The 19,041-nt window shown below is 43.4% G+C and overlaps 1 protein-coding gene across 5 annotated transcripts in view; it reads right to left on the reverse strand.

Annotated features, from left to right (window-relative positions):
• Positions 1–19,041, reverse strand: part of RORA (RAR related orphan receptor A) — a 411,602-nt gene that overhangs the window by 51,395 nt on the left and 341,166 nt on the right. Inside the window, exon 1 of one of the 5 annotated variants that reach the window (XM_040570303.1) lies at positions 16,224–16,496. The exons of 3 other annotated variants lie outside the window; for them this stretch is intronic. In XM_040570303.1, coding sequence (XP_040426237.1) covers positions 16,224–16,254 — 31 coding nt within the window. In that variant the 5' untranslated portion in view covers positions 16,255–16,496. Of the gene's footprint in view, positions 1–16,223; positions 16,497–19,041 lie in introns of those variants that run through there. One more of the 5 variants, XM_040570304.1, reaches the window with a different exon arrangement.

Here is a 19,041-nt window from a genome sequence, read left to right on the forward strand (position 1 = left end):
CAATTCTGTTGCCATTTTTACATGGGGTTAGTTGATGCCTTTCTCCCCCCCTTTTTTTTTTTAAATGAGCTAAATATAATTAATGACTTCAAAACGGAATTAGTTCAACAGCATTTGGCTGAAAGCATTTATTTGTATGAATCCAGTTATAAATCATAACTCAAAGGCATATTGTAAAGAACTTCACTGAACATTTGAACAGCAGCCTTCTATATAAAAGTGGTATTAAAGCTTAGACATTAGTCCAGTCAACACAAATTCTGATTTTAACAGGCTTGGATAAACATATAAGTTTTGGCTCAGCTAGTGAGCTTCAGCTGTCAGTACTTTGAAATAGATACAAGCTTTAAGAAACCTTTAATTCAAAAGCCCATTATTGTACCAACTAGAATAGAAATACTTGAGTATCAAAGAGGAGTTCTTTCCTCCTTTCATGGTATTACTTCTGTAAGACACCAATTGATCTACAGCCCTTGAAAGAAAGCTTCTCTCTTCCCTCTCCTGAAGGAAAGTCAGTGCACGTTTTTATCCATCACAGTATAAAAGCAACAAAAATGCCTTCTGCATCAACTTAAAACAAGGAGAAAAAACTGCAAACCACAAAGTTATTAAATGACATGTTAATTTATTTTGTCTGACAGATTCACTGCAGGAAAAAAATGTTTTAATTAAAAAAATACATGAAGGTTTGTTTAGAGCAGGTAGTAAGAACAAATGAAGAAGAAGAAAAGCAAGAATTTATCTGGATAGTACTGCTAGTGTTATTCTGAGGTGCCGTTTGGCTTCATCAACAAAACAAGGATAGCTCACTGAATCCAGCAAGTGAAACACTACCCTAATCTAAACACCAAAGTGCTATCCTCCCTTTTCCTGGTAAGGAGCTGCTGTTTTCCAACAGCACCTTTGGGAAGAAGGTGCAATAGCTGTGCTTTACGCAGGGAACAGGTGGGTAAAGGTAAAATCTGCCCCACAGCAGAGAAAGCCTGAGCTCAGAAGAACTGTGGGCAGACAGCTATTACAGGTGTAACTTCTGCCAGATCCAAGTGCTTTACCAGCTTAATATCAGATCATTTAGAAAGGACTTGAAAGACATAACTGTGACTGCTACAGGCTGTTCAGGGATCTGAAGAGCACTGAGATTTCTCCTGTGTCCACTGGTTTGGGGTAGATGCCAGCCTGCTCTGGTCCTAACAGCTTCCAACACAAAGCCTGTTTAGACTTTGCAGAGGGTAGGGCAAAATTTCGCCAATAAATGAACAGAGCACAGCTGCCTGGCTCGGCCCCATTTCAGATGACGGCAGGACAGCTGTCCAAACACCACACTGGATACTTACCTTCTGAACTGGAGATTATTCTTCTCATCTGGGACTATTTATGCAATGCCTTGAGATTTAGTACATTGCCAGACTTACTGTTGGTTACTTAATAACTAACTAATAACATCCACAATGTTTAGCAGTGTCTGATAAATTGTGTAACCAACTTAATTTACCCTCTCTGACATTAAAAACAGTTATTGTTAATGAACAATGCCTAAAAATATTTAGGTGGGTTGTTTAATTCAACTGAACAATGTACTTGGAACTACTGTGATGGAATTAGCACACGGGGAAACCAATACGTGCTTATTTAAATTCCTTCTCTGCTACACCTATTTTCTTTTTAATCATACAGCCCTTCCATTTCTCACTGGGTATAGTTACTCTACAGCATCTCCCCTGAAAAATAACACAGTATCTACGCTTTTTTTTTTTTTTTTTTAAATGGCAAAACTTTTTATTCTTCCAGGCCATGCTAAATCTTCTTTGATCAGGTTGTTCAAATGGCTGAGCTCAGCATGGAAAGAATATCATTTCAAATAGTAGCAATAAGCACAGCTTCACTGAGAGACCTGATTTCTTTACTGGCCCATATTAAAAGGAGGAATATTTCTGCAATGTTATCAGAAAGGTCCTGTACAGAAGAAGCTCAGCCAGACTGCATCCAGTGACAAGAATGACCTGCATGTTTGATGCATACAAGGAGCTCCACTAATGTGAAGAGAAATACAAACAGGATCTGCCACACCACCCTTGCAGCAGCTTGCTACGCGTCAAGATGAAGGATAACTTCTTCCTTTGGACAGACTTCGGTACAACAACAAAGTCTTGAGAAGAAACGTAAACACCTAATAGTGTGTAGGCTTGGAATAATTTTTCCAATTCTACTAACATGAGATATGAATGAATTCAAAATTCTAGGGACATGACATTATTTTTGAAAAAAAAAAAAAACAGTAGATATTTAAAACTAAACAAGTCTCAAGATTACATGCTACTGACATTGTTTACAATGGGATTAATTACTTATGGGAAGAAACTATCCCACTGTATATCTGCCTAAATTTTTGAAAAACAAGTAAAGGAAAAAAAAAATTAACATCTTGTTTGCAAAGCACCAGATTAGCAGCAAGCAAATTGGGTTTTGTCTCCTTGGATAAATCTCTTAGATAGCTGAACCAAAGCAGGCCTTTGTGAAAAAGGCATTTTACTGAGATGTTTGCAGACTCGGAACATTTTCCAAAGTGATAAGCATTTTGGGATCCAGCTTAACACAAATTTGAAAGCATTTTCTGAAGACTGGAATTAATTATAATTATTCTCCCACATTATATTTGGTGATTATATTTGAAATCATGCTGTGTAATTTCAATTATGAAGGTGCTTTTACACTAGAAGTAGACAAGAGTCCTCAAAAACTGTAAAACTTCCACCAATGAAAATACGCTTGGCTAACAAAAGCTTGCTCAAATGTAAAAATAATGCCTTTAGAAATAAAGCACAGCAGTGCTCTTCATATGAGATACATAGGTTTATGCCAGCTTTAGACATGTCCCTAGAGCTTTACGTTTAGCCTCTGAGGAAACGACCTGGCCACCTGTCCATACTGACCATTTCGAATATTCATCTATGTGTAGAGATCCCATCCATTGCCGATACAAAATCTGAACTTAGAATAGTTACCAAATCTCTAATAGCATGGCAACAATCCAACGAAAGAAGTTAAGTAACATAATCCTGCACCATTTTTTTTGCCAACACTTCCCTAAGAAATATTTCAGCTCAATCCAAAAAAAGAAAAAAAAGTATTCAAGGATTTCATTTTGGGATTTTGACTTCGTTGTTGGCAACTCTCCCCGTGTACAAGCTCTCTGAAATAACAAGCTATTAACTTGACAGTTCATGTATTTTAAAGGTGGGAAAGACAGTCTCTAAAGATTTATTTATTTTTTTAATTCAAAAGTAAATTCTTTTAAAAGTTCCTCCAATTCAGCACATAAATTGAATTCATTTGATTAGCCTTTCTACAATGTAAAGCTCTTGACTCTTCCAAACATACTCCATGCCAGCTAGCAGGTCAGGACTTGACAAAACTGAATGAAGAAACCTCCACCTTCTTATAACAGCACAGTACAAACACATCTGCTGTTAATTCTTTATCACAGGGTACACAAAATCATCACATTTACTTGAGAGTAATGGTTACTGTTTACAAACAATTATTACAGTTCCTCAGTAAAGGCTCAATTTCAGAGTGTGGAGCACCCTCAGCTCTCCCCAATGCCCTTGTGTGCAGAAATGATCAGTGCTATTAGAAGTGCTCAAGCACCTTGTGGGGCTCAAGTAAAGCCACTTAGCTGGTAAAGCTCTTCAAATATGGCTCATTTCTCCCTATCAACAGAGTGAGGCAACAGAGAGAGAAATAGGCCTCCCTAAATATACTTAGGATATATTTTTTCTCGAAACAGAAAAATAGGACCTTGTTTTTCCATACGACACCTCTCAAATCACAAAGAATTAACTTTTCTGAAATCAGGGATGCTCGTGGCACTATTTTCTTCTTCCTTCCTGGCCACTGCTACTTGTCACTGTGTGCATACTCTCCCAGGGTGGAAGCCTTTAGTCGGGCAACAGTCATGCAATCAATGGGGGGACAGCAAAGAATTTGATACAAGGTTTTGAACGTGTTTACAGAAGAGTAATTCACCTATGTATCATCAAATCCGCACTGGTCTCTGCATATGCAGCCACTGCAACTCCTCTCTACCGTAGTGTTATAGAAGACCCTGACTTTTCCAAAGGGAATATTACAGGCTACTTGCAATTTCTTCATGGTCTCAAAGCAAACAAGACAAACAGTGGTACAAATCAATAATCCATTTCATATTTCACATGGCAACTTGCTTATTAAAAATAATATATTTAAATTACTGTATTAACAAAAAGAACATTTTAAGAACACTTAACCTGATGCTGATTTAAAAATGTAAGAATATGTATGTTTGGTCCATGGACTGATCATAACATCAAATAACATCAATCCAAAGGCACTAGGGAATACTGTGAATGGTAATATCAAACTTGTTTACAACTGTTTCATTGGCAAAAGGAAGTGCTAATGACAAGCATGAGCCTTCCCAGCTCCCTTTTTCATGGCTTTATGGAGAACTTTTTGTCCTTCCAAAAAATGCAAATGCAGGTTTCTCTTGAGGTGCCCGAATTGTTCTTTTCAAGCCTTGATGTCTTTACACAATTCCCAGCAGTTCTTAGCCTCTTACATTCTGACTTCTGTTTACTGATGCACTACTTCACTTAGTGTAGTAGCACATCAATTAATTATACAGGAGTATGCCTAATCAGGTTTCCCTAGGGTTTTTAACAGAAACCCTTTGTATTTCCTAATGACTCCCTGAGATTGTATTATTAGTTCTGCAATAAAAGAAATCAGAGTCTGCTGACAACACTATTTCCATAAAAGATGAAATTGGTATTAAAATTGTTGATCCAAGCAAACTTGAACTTCAGAGAATTCAGATTTAGTCTGGATTTCATGATTAACATTTTTACACCACATAAGCAGTCAGCACATATAGAGAAGAAACACAAATGAAAAAGAAAGGCTGGAGCTGAAGAACTGACGTGACCTACTTTTCACTGTAGTATTAAAACATGCATTCAGATTCACCGCAAAACCTCTGCTAACTTTAACACGATACTACCACAATTGGTCAACGATGGTCAAACCATTTTCTGTGATGAATTTCTCAGGCCCTGCCTTGCTCGGACATGGTAGGTGTGCTCTAGATGGCCAATATTTCTTTTCTTTGTTCTAAGGCAGAAAATCACAAATTTTCACCTTGATTTAAGGGAGAGTTCAGGTATTAGTGTTTTAATACACTAGCTATGAAAAGCCTGAATCCACAAATCTACATCTGTCTTCCATGCTGCAGAAGTTCAGAAAAGATTAAAACAACAACAAAAAAAACATTTTGCGTGGACTTCCACTGTGTAGGAGCTGGTCACGTTTTTGGCTAAATCATGTCTTGTATTAGGAAGTCTTAACTAGAAATATAGGTAGATGGCTGCCTTAACATAAAAGTATTATTCTTACAGAATCACAGAGGAGTTGATGTTGGAAGACACCTTTGGAGGCTGCTTGGTGTGGACCCTGCCAAAGCAGGGTCAACTACAGCTCAAGGTTGTGAACAGTCGAGGCCTGAATACCCCCAAGGATGGAGACTCTACAACCTCTTAGGGCAACACGATCCAGTATCTGACCACAGATATAATAATATAAAAAATAATTCCAGAGCCAGACATTTATACAACTTTTTAACAACATTTATACAACTTTTGCCCATCCTCCCCCAATCAACGAGACCGCGGTGATGTAAGCATAGTGCCAATCTGTCAACCACGTTTACACACTTGAGTCACACCACACACAGAAACTGCACGGCTGACATCACGTAAGCTCAGACGCTCATACCAAGTATGTTGGCAAGACTGGACTCTGAAAGACTGCTTTTAATTCTCCATCTTACCTAGTCCCCAAATCAGAAATGAAGATGTGCCAGAGATTAATTTCCACATTATGAAAGCAGCTCTCTCTAGCATTCCACGGGGACCTGTCTGCAAGGCTGAACTGTATCTCTACACAGTCCCTTTTGTCCTGTATTCGCTCTTTGATGTACAAGCCTGCCACAAACTAAGCAGCGATCTCTTTGATGTTGAACTTTTATACTTTATTGTAACTAGCATGCTTACAAGAGCAGCTGCCAGTCATTTTCCCTTCTAAACATTCAAATTTCATGAGGCGCTTACTTTATGAGTCAGATTTCTCAGTAACTCATTTTCAGAATTTCCACAATAACTGCGCTACTCTTTTGGAACGGTAACTTCATTGAAAACCAAAATCCAATCATGTTTTTCAAGTATTACAAATTAATGCAAGCAGGAGCTAATATATCTGAATGCATTTAACAAAATATAATTAACTACTCAAGTATGCATTTACTCACTTACTTTTAGACAATTCAGGTCTGAGCTAGAGCCATGTTCAGCCAGTAAAAAGCACCAATAGCAGTTTATTAGGATCTCATCAAACACCTAATGCCAACTGACACTGGAGTTGTGTGCTTCACCACTTCTTAACAAGTGTATCAACATGTTTTACATAGCCAGTTTTCATGGTTTTTCTTCCTCAGAATCTTCTCGTTCAGGCTCTACTCAGTCGTCATAACAACGTTCATACTGCAGAGAGCAGACACTAAATTTTAGATCTGACAATACCAAGGCAGATTAATTTACAAATCTAGTGACTTCTCTTACAAAACTCTAATCAATGTAGGCAGAAATAACATGCTATAAAGCGCAAGTTTACCACCAGTACACGCTAGAGCTGTCCCTGTGAGACATACGAGAGTTTCCATCCCAAAGCTCTTTTGTGAGGGCTTTTAAGTCAACCATAACAACAGAAATCCTTTGGAGTGAGATTTTGCCATTCAAAAGGCCTCTGCTTTAGAGTGACCTTTACGTTTGGCTATTTTTCACTTCTGCAAGTATGAACAGTGTGGTTTGGAGGGCAAATATCAGAAGAAAATTAGAGTATTTTGGGACAGTGACAGTAAGGAGGGGAAGTTTCCCCCATACTGAGCTGTATGTTTCCACCACTAAACTAGTACTACTTCTGTGGCCAGTGTTCTGACCACAGAAATGCACTACTCCACACACTTTAATCTCCAGTTAAAAATGTAAAGTGAAGAAACATTTTTAGTGTGAGAGGAAAAAGGATTATACAAAGGAAGGTTTGTCACAGATAGTGATTCCCAGTATCCCAAACTACCTCGCAGCAAAGGAACAGAACCGGCATGCTCAGAGCTGGACGTGCTCAAAGGAAGCAGTGCCCTGGCAGTAGCTATGCCGGGCAGCCAGGGTGCTGCACTTCACCTTTCTGACCGGGAGCTGCCAGCTTCTTCTGACAGATACCTGCAGGTTTTTAGGAAACGGGGTTAAATAGAGCCAACCTTAGCAGGACTGGAAACATCACGTTCTCAGGGCCGTTTCAGGTCCAGGCAAAAGGTAAGCTCTCAGCACTCACCCAGACTCAACCAACGTGCAGCAAGACAGCCCACAAAGAAAAACAACAGTGAAATACTGCTCATGTTACTGGGAGGCTGCACCTAAGTTTCCAACAGTGCATCCCGTGCAGGAGGCAGGAGATAAGAAGACAGGAAAACAAATCCCTGCCTTCAGCTCCTGCCGCTGCGCCCCAGCCCCACGCCTGCCCAGGGCGCCCTCCGGCGCTGCTGCTCTGGCTGCGGAGCGCTGGGAGGGAGAACGCGCCGCGCCCGCTTCCTCAGCCATCCAGAAGGCGCCTATGTATATGAGGTTTCTCAAATGAAAGATCTATGGCTCTTTAATTAACCTGTCTGTTTTTTTTATTATCTGTTGATACAAGAATCTATCCAGCAGTCATAAACATCCTGATGCACTCATATTTTAAGCAAATGCTTCTTTTAATTCAATAATGTACCCACAGTACAAGAAAAACTCTACCCAAAGCCTAATACAATACATCTCTGTCAATCCCACAATTGCAGGGAGTGTCCCTCCAAAGGAAAACAACGCTGAGCGTAAGCTCAGCTTCTCCAGCTGATCACCAGCAGTTTGCCTCTCTCGTGTGGCGGAGCGTGATGTGATGCTGCAGCGAGGTTTCAAAACACACCTCTGAAGCACTAGGGCACTCCGGCCCCAGATACTAGGCCTCGTACCAAAGAGTAGCTCCGCTGACATTTATGCTCACCAAAATTTCTTAGTAATACAGCACCCAACACACAAATGTTTCTAAACTAGAAGGACCTAGTCCAACAAGGGAAAAACGGTGGAAATCTATGATAAACAGTTTTGCGCAGTGCAGAAGATGGATTTATTAATTCCCAAATTGAGCTTGAAGCAATCACTATAAATTAACTAGAAAATGTGTTTTCCCACAATAACCACTCTGCCAAATCAAACACAGACAAAGATGAGCTAATTAATTTAGCTGAATGGAAAAGCACACCCATTATGAGTAACATTACAGTTGATATAGGAAGTGAGCAGCTACTGCTGCTCCTTTCAACTAGTAGAGCAATTCATAGCATTCAAATGCAAGTCACAAGTAAAGGATGCAAATGTACAAATGCACGGAGAGGAAGCTCCAAATATTCTGATGACAAGGGAGCGCTTTTCCCGGGCTGTCTATGCTCTACGTGCACTACCAGCTTCAGACAAAGAACACCTGGGGCTTAGAATTTACCATCCTTTTGGGATGAGAGGAAGATAAATGACCCTTCAAATCACGACCCCTGGTAGGCACAGGGCTGGGCACAGAAGGCTGGGCAAAAGAGTGCTCCTCTCCTCAGAATTAAGGAACAGGTAAACATCATCTCACAGAAGTTTTAGGAGTTGATACTGTGCTATCCCACAGTTAACTGGGCCTAAAACCACTGATGTTAAGTCTCACAGATGTTAACTAATGCCACATGCAATGAGAACTCGATTTCTAATTGGATCGTGCAAATTGTACTGGGTCTTAAACAGAAAATGATTCTTGAGTGAAGAGAGAAAATTGCTGAGTTAATCCTGACTCTCCCAGTGCTTTGGAGAAAGAGATGGAAATTCGGTATTGCAAACACCCTTTCGAACTGTAGTGGAGAGATTGAAAACCTGAGGGCCTGCACACCATCCTATTCCCACTGTCCTGTTTAATCTGTCCAGAAATTAGCATTTAGAACTAAGACAATTCTGTCCAAAATGGAAGTCAGAAGCCATGACTGTACTGCATCCTTCCATGGGCTTCTGCTGCTTGCAGTTTACAAAGCAACAGCAAGAATAACAAACTCTATACTGGTTTAAGAGTACTAAACAAACAGCATATTGTAGAAGAAAGCAAGTGCAAATAGAGGGACCTTTTCCTGATTTTTTTTTAGTCCACAGTACAGAAAGTATTCTCTAGTATGTTCTAGGTGTGAGCAAAGGTGGCAAGAGGCCCAAACACACCCTGCCCTCCCCTGCTGTGCATGCTCTGTAGGGCGAGGTGCCTGCAACACCTCTGGTGAGCACCACCTGGAGCCAGCGAAAAGCAATCCTGGCATGCAGGAATACAGCCAGCAGTATGCTGTCAACCAGGCAAAACTCCAGGTTGTGGTCACTTTAGTTTGAAAGAACACTCTCTGAGAAACCCTTTGTAACAACTGAGCATCTATCTATGTAAAAATTCAATGTCGCTTTTATCTCCTCCCCATTGTAGAATGATCAACTTCCTCCAAAATGCGCAAATAAGGAGCCATCCAGTTGGTTGTATGAAGCACCTTGTACCAGGATTCAATGGCAATAAATACCAAGGCATTTCAAAGAACACAAATATTACACAATAATTACATGGCTGATACCCTATAAGTATGCTGACTATTCTATTTGCATTGTTCAGAAGTGAAGAGGTTAGCCTTATTTACATTCAAGTAGCTTTAATTAACCTTAGAGATAAATGCTCTTAAAATGAAAGCCGGGATGATTATACCTCTCAACACTGATTTTAGCCTAGATGGCTACATACGCAGCATGACAAAAGGCCCAAAGGCTGGATCCATGAAAACAGGAGAGCCACAAGCTCCGGGTCCTGCACCACTCTCCACCATAAAGGAAAAGAAACAAAAAGCTGCAACGAAATCAAGACATCACTGAAGTCAACTGTGTAAGTGCTGTGGAGCCAGGCTGTACGTCGAAGGGTGTCAGCTGTGGGTGCTGCTGACCACTGCAAGTTGACACCAAAACGAACTGCACCCAGCTGCACTTATGGCAGGAATGGCAGAATGGCAGAGAATAAATGGGCTACGTTTGATGGTGAGGGCAGCAGGCTAACCCACCCCCCTCCAGCACTACTGTGGAGCCCTCCAACTTCTTGGGGGTACCCTTGCACTTGTGACTCTGACGGTTAGCGCTCTCACATCAGGCTGCAGCCCAGGAGCAAAAAGAACATCAGCTGCCTCAGAGACTGCAACTCCACAGCTAACAACAAAGTTCCAGCTTTGTGCTTTTAAGTTGAGAGTACACATGCATAAAGCGAGGGGAGCAGGATGTAGCACAGATTCTCTGCCATTTACTAAAACCAGGCTCAGATTTTCTGGGATATCCCCTTGCTCCTTCCCGTCAGCATGAAGGCTTTGGCTTCCCATGCCACCAAGAAGGAAAAGGGAAGCAAATGCTGACTGCTCCATGAGAACAGGAGCCTGTCTGGGAACCTGTGCAGACACTACCTCAGCGCAGAGCACGGGTACTGCAAGGGGCTTGTTGCAGTGCACTGGCTTGTGCAAAGCCTGCCAGCTGTCAGTGGGCTCGGGACTGCAGCTCCACCGCGCTCTGAAGAGGGGAGCACTGTGACATCCCATGAGTCACCGCCATCCTGAGTCATTCCCTGGTGTTCTCAACTTAAGGCACAGCCAAGTGGGGAGCAGCCTGAAACTGCACCCAGCGTGCCAACCTGTACTTTGTAGAACTTCTTAGCCTAAATGCCTCTAGCGAGAAAACTGGAAGAAAAAAAAAACACAGGGCAAACTAAAGACTTGATTAATCACGGGCAAATCTCCCTTTAAAACAGCATGCAGCATAAGAAGCATTCATCTGCCAGGTCCCCTAACAAGGCTTTCTGCTTAGGTTTTTCAGTCTGTGTATCTTTCTCATCTAATGAGCAAAGAGCTCTGCACCATATAGTCACCTTTTTCTTATAACACAGCTGTTCTGGAGAACATAATCCTTCCCTTCCCTATTTACTGTTTATTGCAAAACCAAGGAAAACTGATCTTCAAAAAAGAACAAGAGGCAAAGAAGAGAGTTTCTGCACCATTACTTATGTGCATATCCCTTAGATATCAGTCCTCAAGGAAAAGAAGATTCATGAAAGGAGAGAACTACCGGATGTTTGATCTTAGGAGTTATCAGCTGTAACTGCAAATTACTGCTCACAGATAAATACAAGAAAGGTGAATATTTATTTTTTTCCTCTCATTACAAATGAAAAAAGAGTAACATATGCTAAAACCTATCAAGCCTGACTAGTCTTGTAATGACTTTACTAATTTTTGTTATATGCAGTTATTTTGCACACTAGAACAACTTATCTCGTGGGAATGTGTAAAAAAACACACTGCATCACCACTTCCTTTAATACTAGATAGAGAATTGCAAAGTCAGACAAAGTTGCATGTACCTACTCATGAGAGACACAAAGGTTTGACAGTTTTGATTTAGCAACGTATAGTTTAAAAACAAATATACCACTTTAGAGTTCTCTTGTGTAGTGAAGATGAAATACTTGCAACCCTGCCAGTACTTAGTACATGATAGTTATTGTTTCTATAGTGTACTGTAGGCAAGAGAAGCAATAACGAAGATTTAAAAACCCTTAAGGTTAAAATTTGGTGCTACATAGGCCTCAAAAACCCACAAACACACAAGGATCTCTACAATGGGGAATAAGAAAAGAACACCATCTTTTTCATAGATGTCGGTTAAGTACTTGATATAAAGAGGACTCAATTCTTGGCTGGGGTCTCCAGACACTTTTCCCCAAGCAAATAAATGCCAATACACACATTCACCTCCGGAAGGCAGAGCCAAGCTGCATGGCTGCAGGCCATCACTCTGTCTGGCACGCTGAACCCGCCGCCACCTGCCCCCCGGCCAAACGGGGGCGAGGTTTCGTGTTCGCGCAGAACCCGCACCCCAAATGGCCATTCAGTGATTCCTGCCTATCTACCTGTAAAGCCTCACCCCTTCAGGATTTTTTTTTTTTTTTTTTAAAGGTACATTAGTCTTCACATGGTGTCTGCAGGTCACTGCGGCTTTGTCCTATTTATTCAGAACTGGCCTGGAAAAATTATTTGTGAGATCGTATTGCCAGCCAGGCGGAACAGGCTCACCGTTTCAGCTACGCAAGAGCTGTACAGAAGTCTGAAGTTTGATCTAGTGAGGTGTTCAGCACCCACAGTTATCGCTGACTTAAACAGGACATACAGATTCTCCATACTTGAAAGAATGTCCCCAACCGAGACTTGTACAGAGCATGCAACTACCTTTGATTATCACAGAGTGAGACAAAGACAGATTTCCTCTTTTTACTTGCAAATCTTGAGACTTTCAAAGGGTCTGAAACGTAGATTTCAGCAATAAACCTCAAACCAATCACATCCTGTGAATGTGCCACAATGAATGTCTTAGGTACAAGTCAGTCATTCAGATCAGCTGTAGTAAATTAAAGCAGCAAGAAAATAGCCTCTCAGCTAGCAATTCCAAAGGCCAGATTTTGTTAATATTTAGTCAACAGAAGTTTTGTAGTAGGGTATTTGCTACATTGGATTTAACTCTCAACACTGCCAGAGCAAAGGCAAATTTAATCATGCTTCAATTTGTGAGGCAACTTTCTTTAAACCCCTGTCAAGATATTTTCCCATGCACAGTTGTTTACTGGTGAAAAGCAGAGAGTAATTACAAACGTGCTGATAGGTCAGTGCCAAGAAACATGACAAAAAACATGTCAAAAGGTCAGGCTTGGCAGGCTCAGGAAAGCTCAACCGCAGTAAACAGCCCTGCAAACTCCACGGTAGGCCTCGAAGTGAGCTGGCTCTGCAGAGATGGAGTGCGGAGGGTGCCGCGAGTAAAGCCCACAGCCTTCAGCACTACAACCCTGCTCATCTGCCAGGAAAAATACAGCAAGATATGAAAGTAATTTGCACTAATAGGGAAAGCCACACGTTCTATTTCCTTAAATAGGTATTTTTCAATGCCTCAACCCTCTTTCAGAAACAGCATCAGTCAGAAAACTAGTTGCATTTCTGAAGGTTCAAGCACAGACCTGGAAAGGTTAAACAATTCTCCCCACAGCAAGGTAACAACCAATTCTTCTCATGTGGCCCACGAAGCAGCAACAGATTCAACTTCATTGATGCCAACACAGCAAAAGTCAGAATTTAGTAGCTCAGATCACGCATTTCTATCTTAACAGTAAACATACCCTGTAGAAAAAGCATAGAAGATTCATGCCTTAAATCCCACAGATTGCCATTTAGAAATGTCCATTTAAAGGACTATAAAACTATTGTTAGATTTCTTTCTGTACTTTATTAATTCATCACAGTGAACTGAACTGTTGTGGCCTGATGACTGTACAGGCCAAGTACCTAGCTCTCACCACTCCCAGGCCTGCCTCCCGCCTGTCCCCCTAGAAACTAGGTGCCAAAAACATGTAAAATACCACAAGTTTCCGACTAGCGCTCTCTGTCTTGGGCTCACCTCCAGTTATGTACTGGCACGATAACCTAATCCACTTGTTTTTACTCCAGTGCAGAATATTTGCTCACCAATTCATCGCCTTTAGTTCTGTTCTCCTTCAAGTCAACCTTGAAGCTTCTCCCAGAGAAGACTTGCAGGAATAAGGTCTGTACCAGTGAATACGTTAGCAAAATTATCTGATTCCTTTGCAAACTTTCAGTGGTCAAGCATAGAAATTGCACTCCCCCTTAAAACCATCACCCAGTTAAGTCTGGCCTGCACGTATATAAATGAACAACACAAGGTTTCCTGAATCCTCTACACAGACTTGTAACAGTTAGTAAACAATTTTTAAAGGTCCATCAGCCTAAAAATATTTGCTCAAACTTTTTGAACTGTGATGCTTCACCACTGCCTATTTTCTTAGAAACAGAGAGAAAAAAACACCTTTCCTCTCTGCCTGAAACCAGAAAGTTACATTTCCTATCACGTAGCCTGCTTCACCGGCACCTCCAGCCTCCTCACTGGACTACTCTTTGCTTCCCAGCTCTTCGAACACACCAGCCGAGCTGACCAAAATTTTCACTCGTTCAAACCTGTATATAGTCTGGAAACCTGAGTATTTTCTAACATGAAAGCAGGCGTGTTTGACAGAACATTATGTTGCATAAAAAAATTGTGACTCAAAATTCATTTTACGTGGTATCCATTCAGGGTACCTCAAAAGTAACCGAAGAGGAATGAATACTCTTCTTTTTTACCTTAAAAAAAAATATAAAAAAAATAAAAAAATCCGATTATTCTTCTGCAGACCATAATTTTCTGTACTTTACCTACACACCAACCGTAAAAGCTTAGAAGACACAAAAGTTGCCATTTCAGCATCAAGATTAAATAAAATATTCAATTCACCTACATATCTTGCATTTCTCCGTTGTGCATTTGAGCTTATATATGAAACTGGATTCCCTATCCTTCTAGTCTGTCTCTCAAATAACAATATTGTCGAACTATTATTTCATGGCAGTCAGAGGTCACTTCAAGACAAACGACAACACATTTCCTTCAGTTGAACTCTATCCAGCAAATTAAGGAAAGCATAAGAAACAAGAAAGTTTTTCAATGCACTAGAAAATTAAGTAGAACGAAATACGAATGAAATTTACCGTAGAAGCGTTTTGTAAAAAGGACAAAGCCCTAAATGACTTCACAATAAAGCTGTTCCGAATTACACTTAAAAATCCAAAAGATGGGCTCTGACAAGGTTTTACATCACTACGGAAATTGCTTTATATGAAACTCCCAGAAGAATACAAAAAGATTACTTCAAAGGTGAGTTGCTGAAAATCAGCTTCTTGCTCTTTTACAATACCACCTCATGCCTCTGTCCAAAAGCATACAAAGTGATTATACTCTGATTCTCTTTAAAACCGGTGTACTTAAAAAAATAAAAAAAGTTTATTAGATTACATGGTTCAGGCAGGCTTACGAGGGATATGCTGACTAACTGTGCTGTCTGTATATGTAAAATTCTAAGGGACTGATAGAACGGCCATGTAGTTCACACTTCAAAAAATACATTTTCTTTTGTTTCAGATGCAAGTATTTGAACCAACCCAATTACAACTTCTTGACAAACACATGCAGCAGAACTAATGATTAATGAATATAGTGCTTTTCTTTTTGTTCACACTGGCTCCCTCCGAGAAGCAAAGGAAGCCCACTAATTGAAAATTACCGTGCTTCAAACGCTGCACTGCTATCGGTGCGCACTGCCTACTGCTCTTGCAAAGTGGAAAAAAAAAAAAAGGAAGCAGGCTCTCAGTGATGCAGGGTTTAACCTTCTTTTTCACGCAAATATTTCACGAAAAGAAGAAACTTTAGAAAAAAAAATCTATGCAACCCATGGAAATAATTTAAAAGGAACAGATTGTGAGTTTCAGTCAGGGCATTAAATTCAAACGTCAGCAGCGATGCTCTTTTGAGATTACTGTGGAAGAATACCCTCGCTAAATATGACAATTACTGTTTCAAGATTTTTTTTAAATACAAGTATTACTTTAAAACTCTGCAATGCCAGTTTATACCGTCGGCACAATTTTATTAGAACACAGCAGGGGCTGAGCACACACCGCTACTCTTCGGATTCCTCATCGAAAACTTGCTTCGACTCTCCTCAGTCCGGCATCGCCCCTCGGTAAGGGCTGGGAGCGGAAAGCAGGGAAAGGTGAGGCTTGAGCACACCGCTAAGTAGCCGTCATTTTCCCTTCTGTCGTGAAGCCTTTTAGGGCCGAGCAGCTCTCCCTTCAGACGCCCCAGCAGCTCCCCAGGACGCCGCACCGCCTTTCCCCGGGAGCCGGAGGCAGGGTCGGACCGTTCCGCACGGCCGGGCAGGCGGCTCCGCCAACTCCCCCTGCCCTGTGCGGCTCCGGGCCGCCGGGAAGAGTCGAGCCGAACTCTCCCCCTCAGCTGCCCACCACAGCGCGCAGCGCAGCGGCCCCCGGGCTCATCGCCCCGCCGAGCCCCTTCTCTCCCGGGGGCTGCGAGGGGGCCGCGACTCGAGCGAGCCCGGGGCCGTGCCGGGGCAGCGCCTACCTTTCATCGCGGCGAGCACAAAACACATCATTTGTCAGGGGCGAAGCGGCGGGGCGCGGAGCGGGGAGAGAGGCGGGCGCGGAGGCGGGCCGGGCCCCGGGCGAGAGCCGCCGCCGCCGCCTCAGCAGCAGCAGCCGCCGCCGGCTGCCAGCGCAGAGCCGCGCCGCGCCGCCATCCCGCGGCCCATATGAGGCTCCATGTGACCGCCGCCGCCAGCCGGCCCCGGCCCCCCGCCTTGTTTACGCCGCTCGCTCCTTCCCCTCCCCTGGCGGCGCCGAGGGGCGGCGCGGGCGGGCGGTCACAGAGCGAGCCGAGCCCAGCCGAGCCCCGCAGCGCCGCCCCCGCCGCCCGCCCCGTCCGGCGCCGGCCCCGGCCACGAGCCGCGCGGCAGCGCCCGGGAGCCGCGGGGGGATCGCGGGGGGACGGGGCGGTCGCAGCGCCGAGCGGGGCCTCCGGCAGGACGGGGCCCAGCACGACGGCGCTGAAAATCGGCCCGGGCGGGCGCTGAAGCCCTCTCGGAGCCCGGCGCCGTGCCGCTGCTGCAGCCGCGCACCGGCCGCAGCCGGGGCTGGCGGCAGGGAAAGAAAGCCTGCCCGCCGGGAGCACAGCGCCGGGTTCCCTTCCCCACCTGAGCCGGGGGAGAGAGCGGCACAACATACCAAAGTAGAGAAAAGCGGCGATGCGGTGTGAGATACTTAACAGGAGACGGAACATAACATTTCACAATAATGAACGGCATGGATAAGCGCCTAAAGAAAAGCAGGGAAAGCAGATAAACGAAAGGCAGGGGAAGCATCTCAGTACGTGAAACAGGCCTACACTTGAAAAGGACCTTGAAACATTCTCTTAATAAATGACCCACACTATTTCTCTAACGAGCTCCTAATGGAGGACAGTATTATTCAAACATGATTAGAAGCTACCCAGGTGTACTTACATTCATCAGTCTAGCCAGTCAAGTCCCATTACTGCAAGATAGTGCGTTAAATCTTCCTGACTTAAAAAATGCCAATAGCTACTCTGGTGCAGTAGGACAAACCTGGCAGGTATCTGGTACAAAGATCTGGGCTTGTCATCCTGCCTTACACGAAGCCAGTTCTATCGAGAGCACTACATGTACGGTGAGATACTGCCCAGAGAAGTTACAGCAGCAGATCTGCTCCCAGATGAGCTTTGTGTTCACAGACATTTATCTGTAGAACATGTTTTAAAGTTGCAAGGCACAGAACAGCGATCATACAGGACATGTGGGACCGAACCACGTCCCCCTGACAGTGCTGCTGGGAGCGGGTCAGGCCCCGGAAAACACTGCTGTTACTGGGGGCAGCTGCTGCAGCTACTCTGCAATTCCGATGCAGCCAGATACCTTGCACCAGAGAAAAGAATGGTGTCTTAATATATTGTAACGTAAACACTTCACTTTGACACAGCAAGTAATGGCAGACCTATGGCTTGAAAAATGTCACAGTCCATTAGCGCTAGTTGTCTTGTCAGACATTTAACCTTAAGGTACGCAGCATTACATTATTAGTGATGTGTATTTATTTCCAGTCCAACTGAAATGAAACCAGTAATCTGGAATGACATCTGATGTGCTAAACGGCCCCAATAATAAGCAGGCAACACAGAGTTTGCATTCCTACAGACGCCTTGCAACGGCTGCTGCACAAAACTGCAGAAGGTTGGCCACCAGACATTTTAAGTGGCAAACACAGCCCTCACACTTTGACGGCTGGAAAACGAGTATTACAGAGAGAGAAGAGCGCACTTAAAATAGTCCCCGATTTGCTATCAACATCCCAACTCAGGCCATCTGCTAGCTGCGCTGGGGCTGCACAAACACATCCACTCACACTTTAGCTTTCTTTGACCTCATTGTGGAAATGCAATTCAAAATGAGTTTCCTCCTAATTTACCAAGCGATGGCGATACAGAAAGTGGCACTGGAGTTTCGGGCCCAAACCGATGACAAGACAGTGGCGATGTAACAGGCCAGTAATAGGTGGTGCAGTGCACAGCTGGCTTGGTGCACAGCTGGCTTGGTGCACAGCTGGCTTGGAGGCACATGGGTGCCGGCGCTGCTTTGCACAGCAGGGTTTCGCCCAAGTTACGCGAACGCTTCCTATTTTCCATGAGCTCGCCCTCCGTTGTGCTTGCTAAGTGTTGGGTGAGCACTAGCAAGCCGCTGCAATACCGCAAGGTTTTGAGGACAGTGGCCAGCTGCCCCTGGGCCAGGCCTGGGGCCACCTGTCCACATAAGGGCGGTGGCAGCTCAGGGAAGCTTATCACATACTGCGACAGGTCCTCCTGCAGACAGGACAGGGCACGGCCTGATGGCCTAACCACAAGCCTCTGTAACAATGCACGAGAACCAACTGGGTCTAGCAAACTTTGCTACCTGCGAAGGCAAATTAAAAAAAAAAAAAAAAAAAAAAGAAAGTGTGACACTGCTGAGAGAGGAAGGGGAAGCACCTCTGCTGGTTATTATCACTTGTCATCATGGAAACAGCACTTAACCGGGCACTCCACGCACATGATGGAGGACCAAACCTGAAAAGCTCTCCTCCTCCACCTCTTTTACAAGCTGGTGAGCAAAGGAAGAAACTCACCCTCTGAAATTAACCAACAACCACTCCTAACGACTTGTTCAAAGACACCCCCCAACAGAAGAGATTTGAATGCACCTAATGAAAGAAGGGTGCTTCTGTTGGCACAACTTGCAGCATGAGTGACAACTACTTCTGCAGCCAGTTTTGCATCCCTGCCCAAGTGAAACTGTATCATTAAGCTTAATTCAGGAGGAGTTCGGAGACCTCCT

The sequence above is a fragment of the Cygnus olor genome, chromosome 11, assembly GCF_009769625.2.
Source record: "Cygnus olor isolate bCygOlo1 chromosome 11, bCygOlo1.pri.v2, whole genome shotgun sequence".
Lineage (NCBI taxonomy): Eukaryota > Metazoa > Chordata > Aves > Anseriformes > Anatidae > Cygnus > Cygnus olor.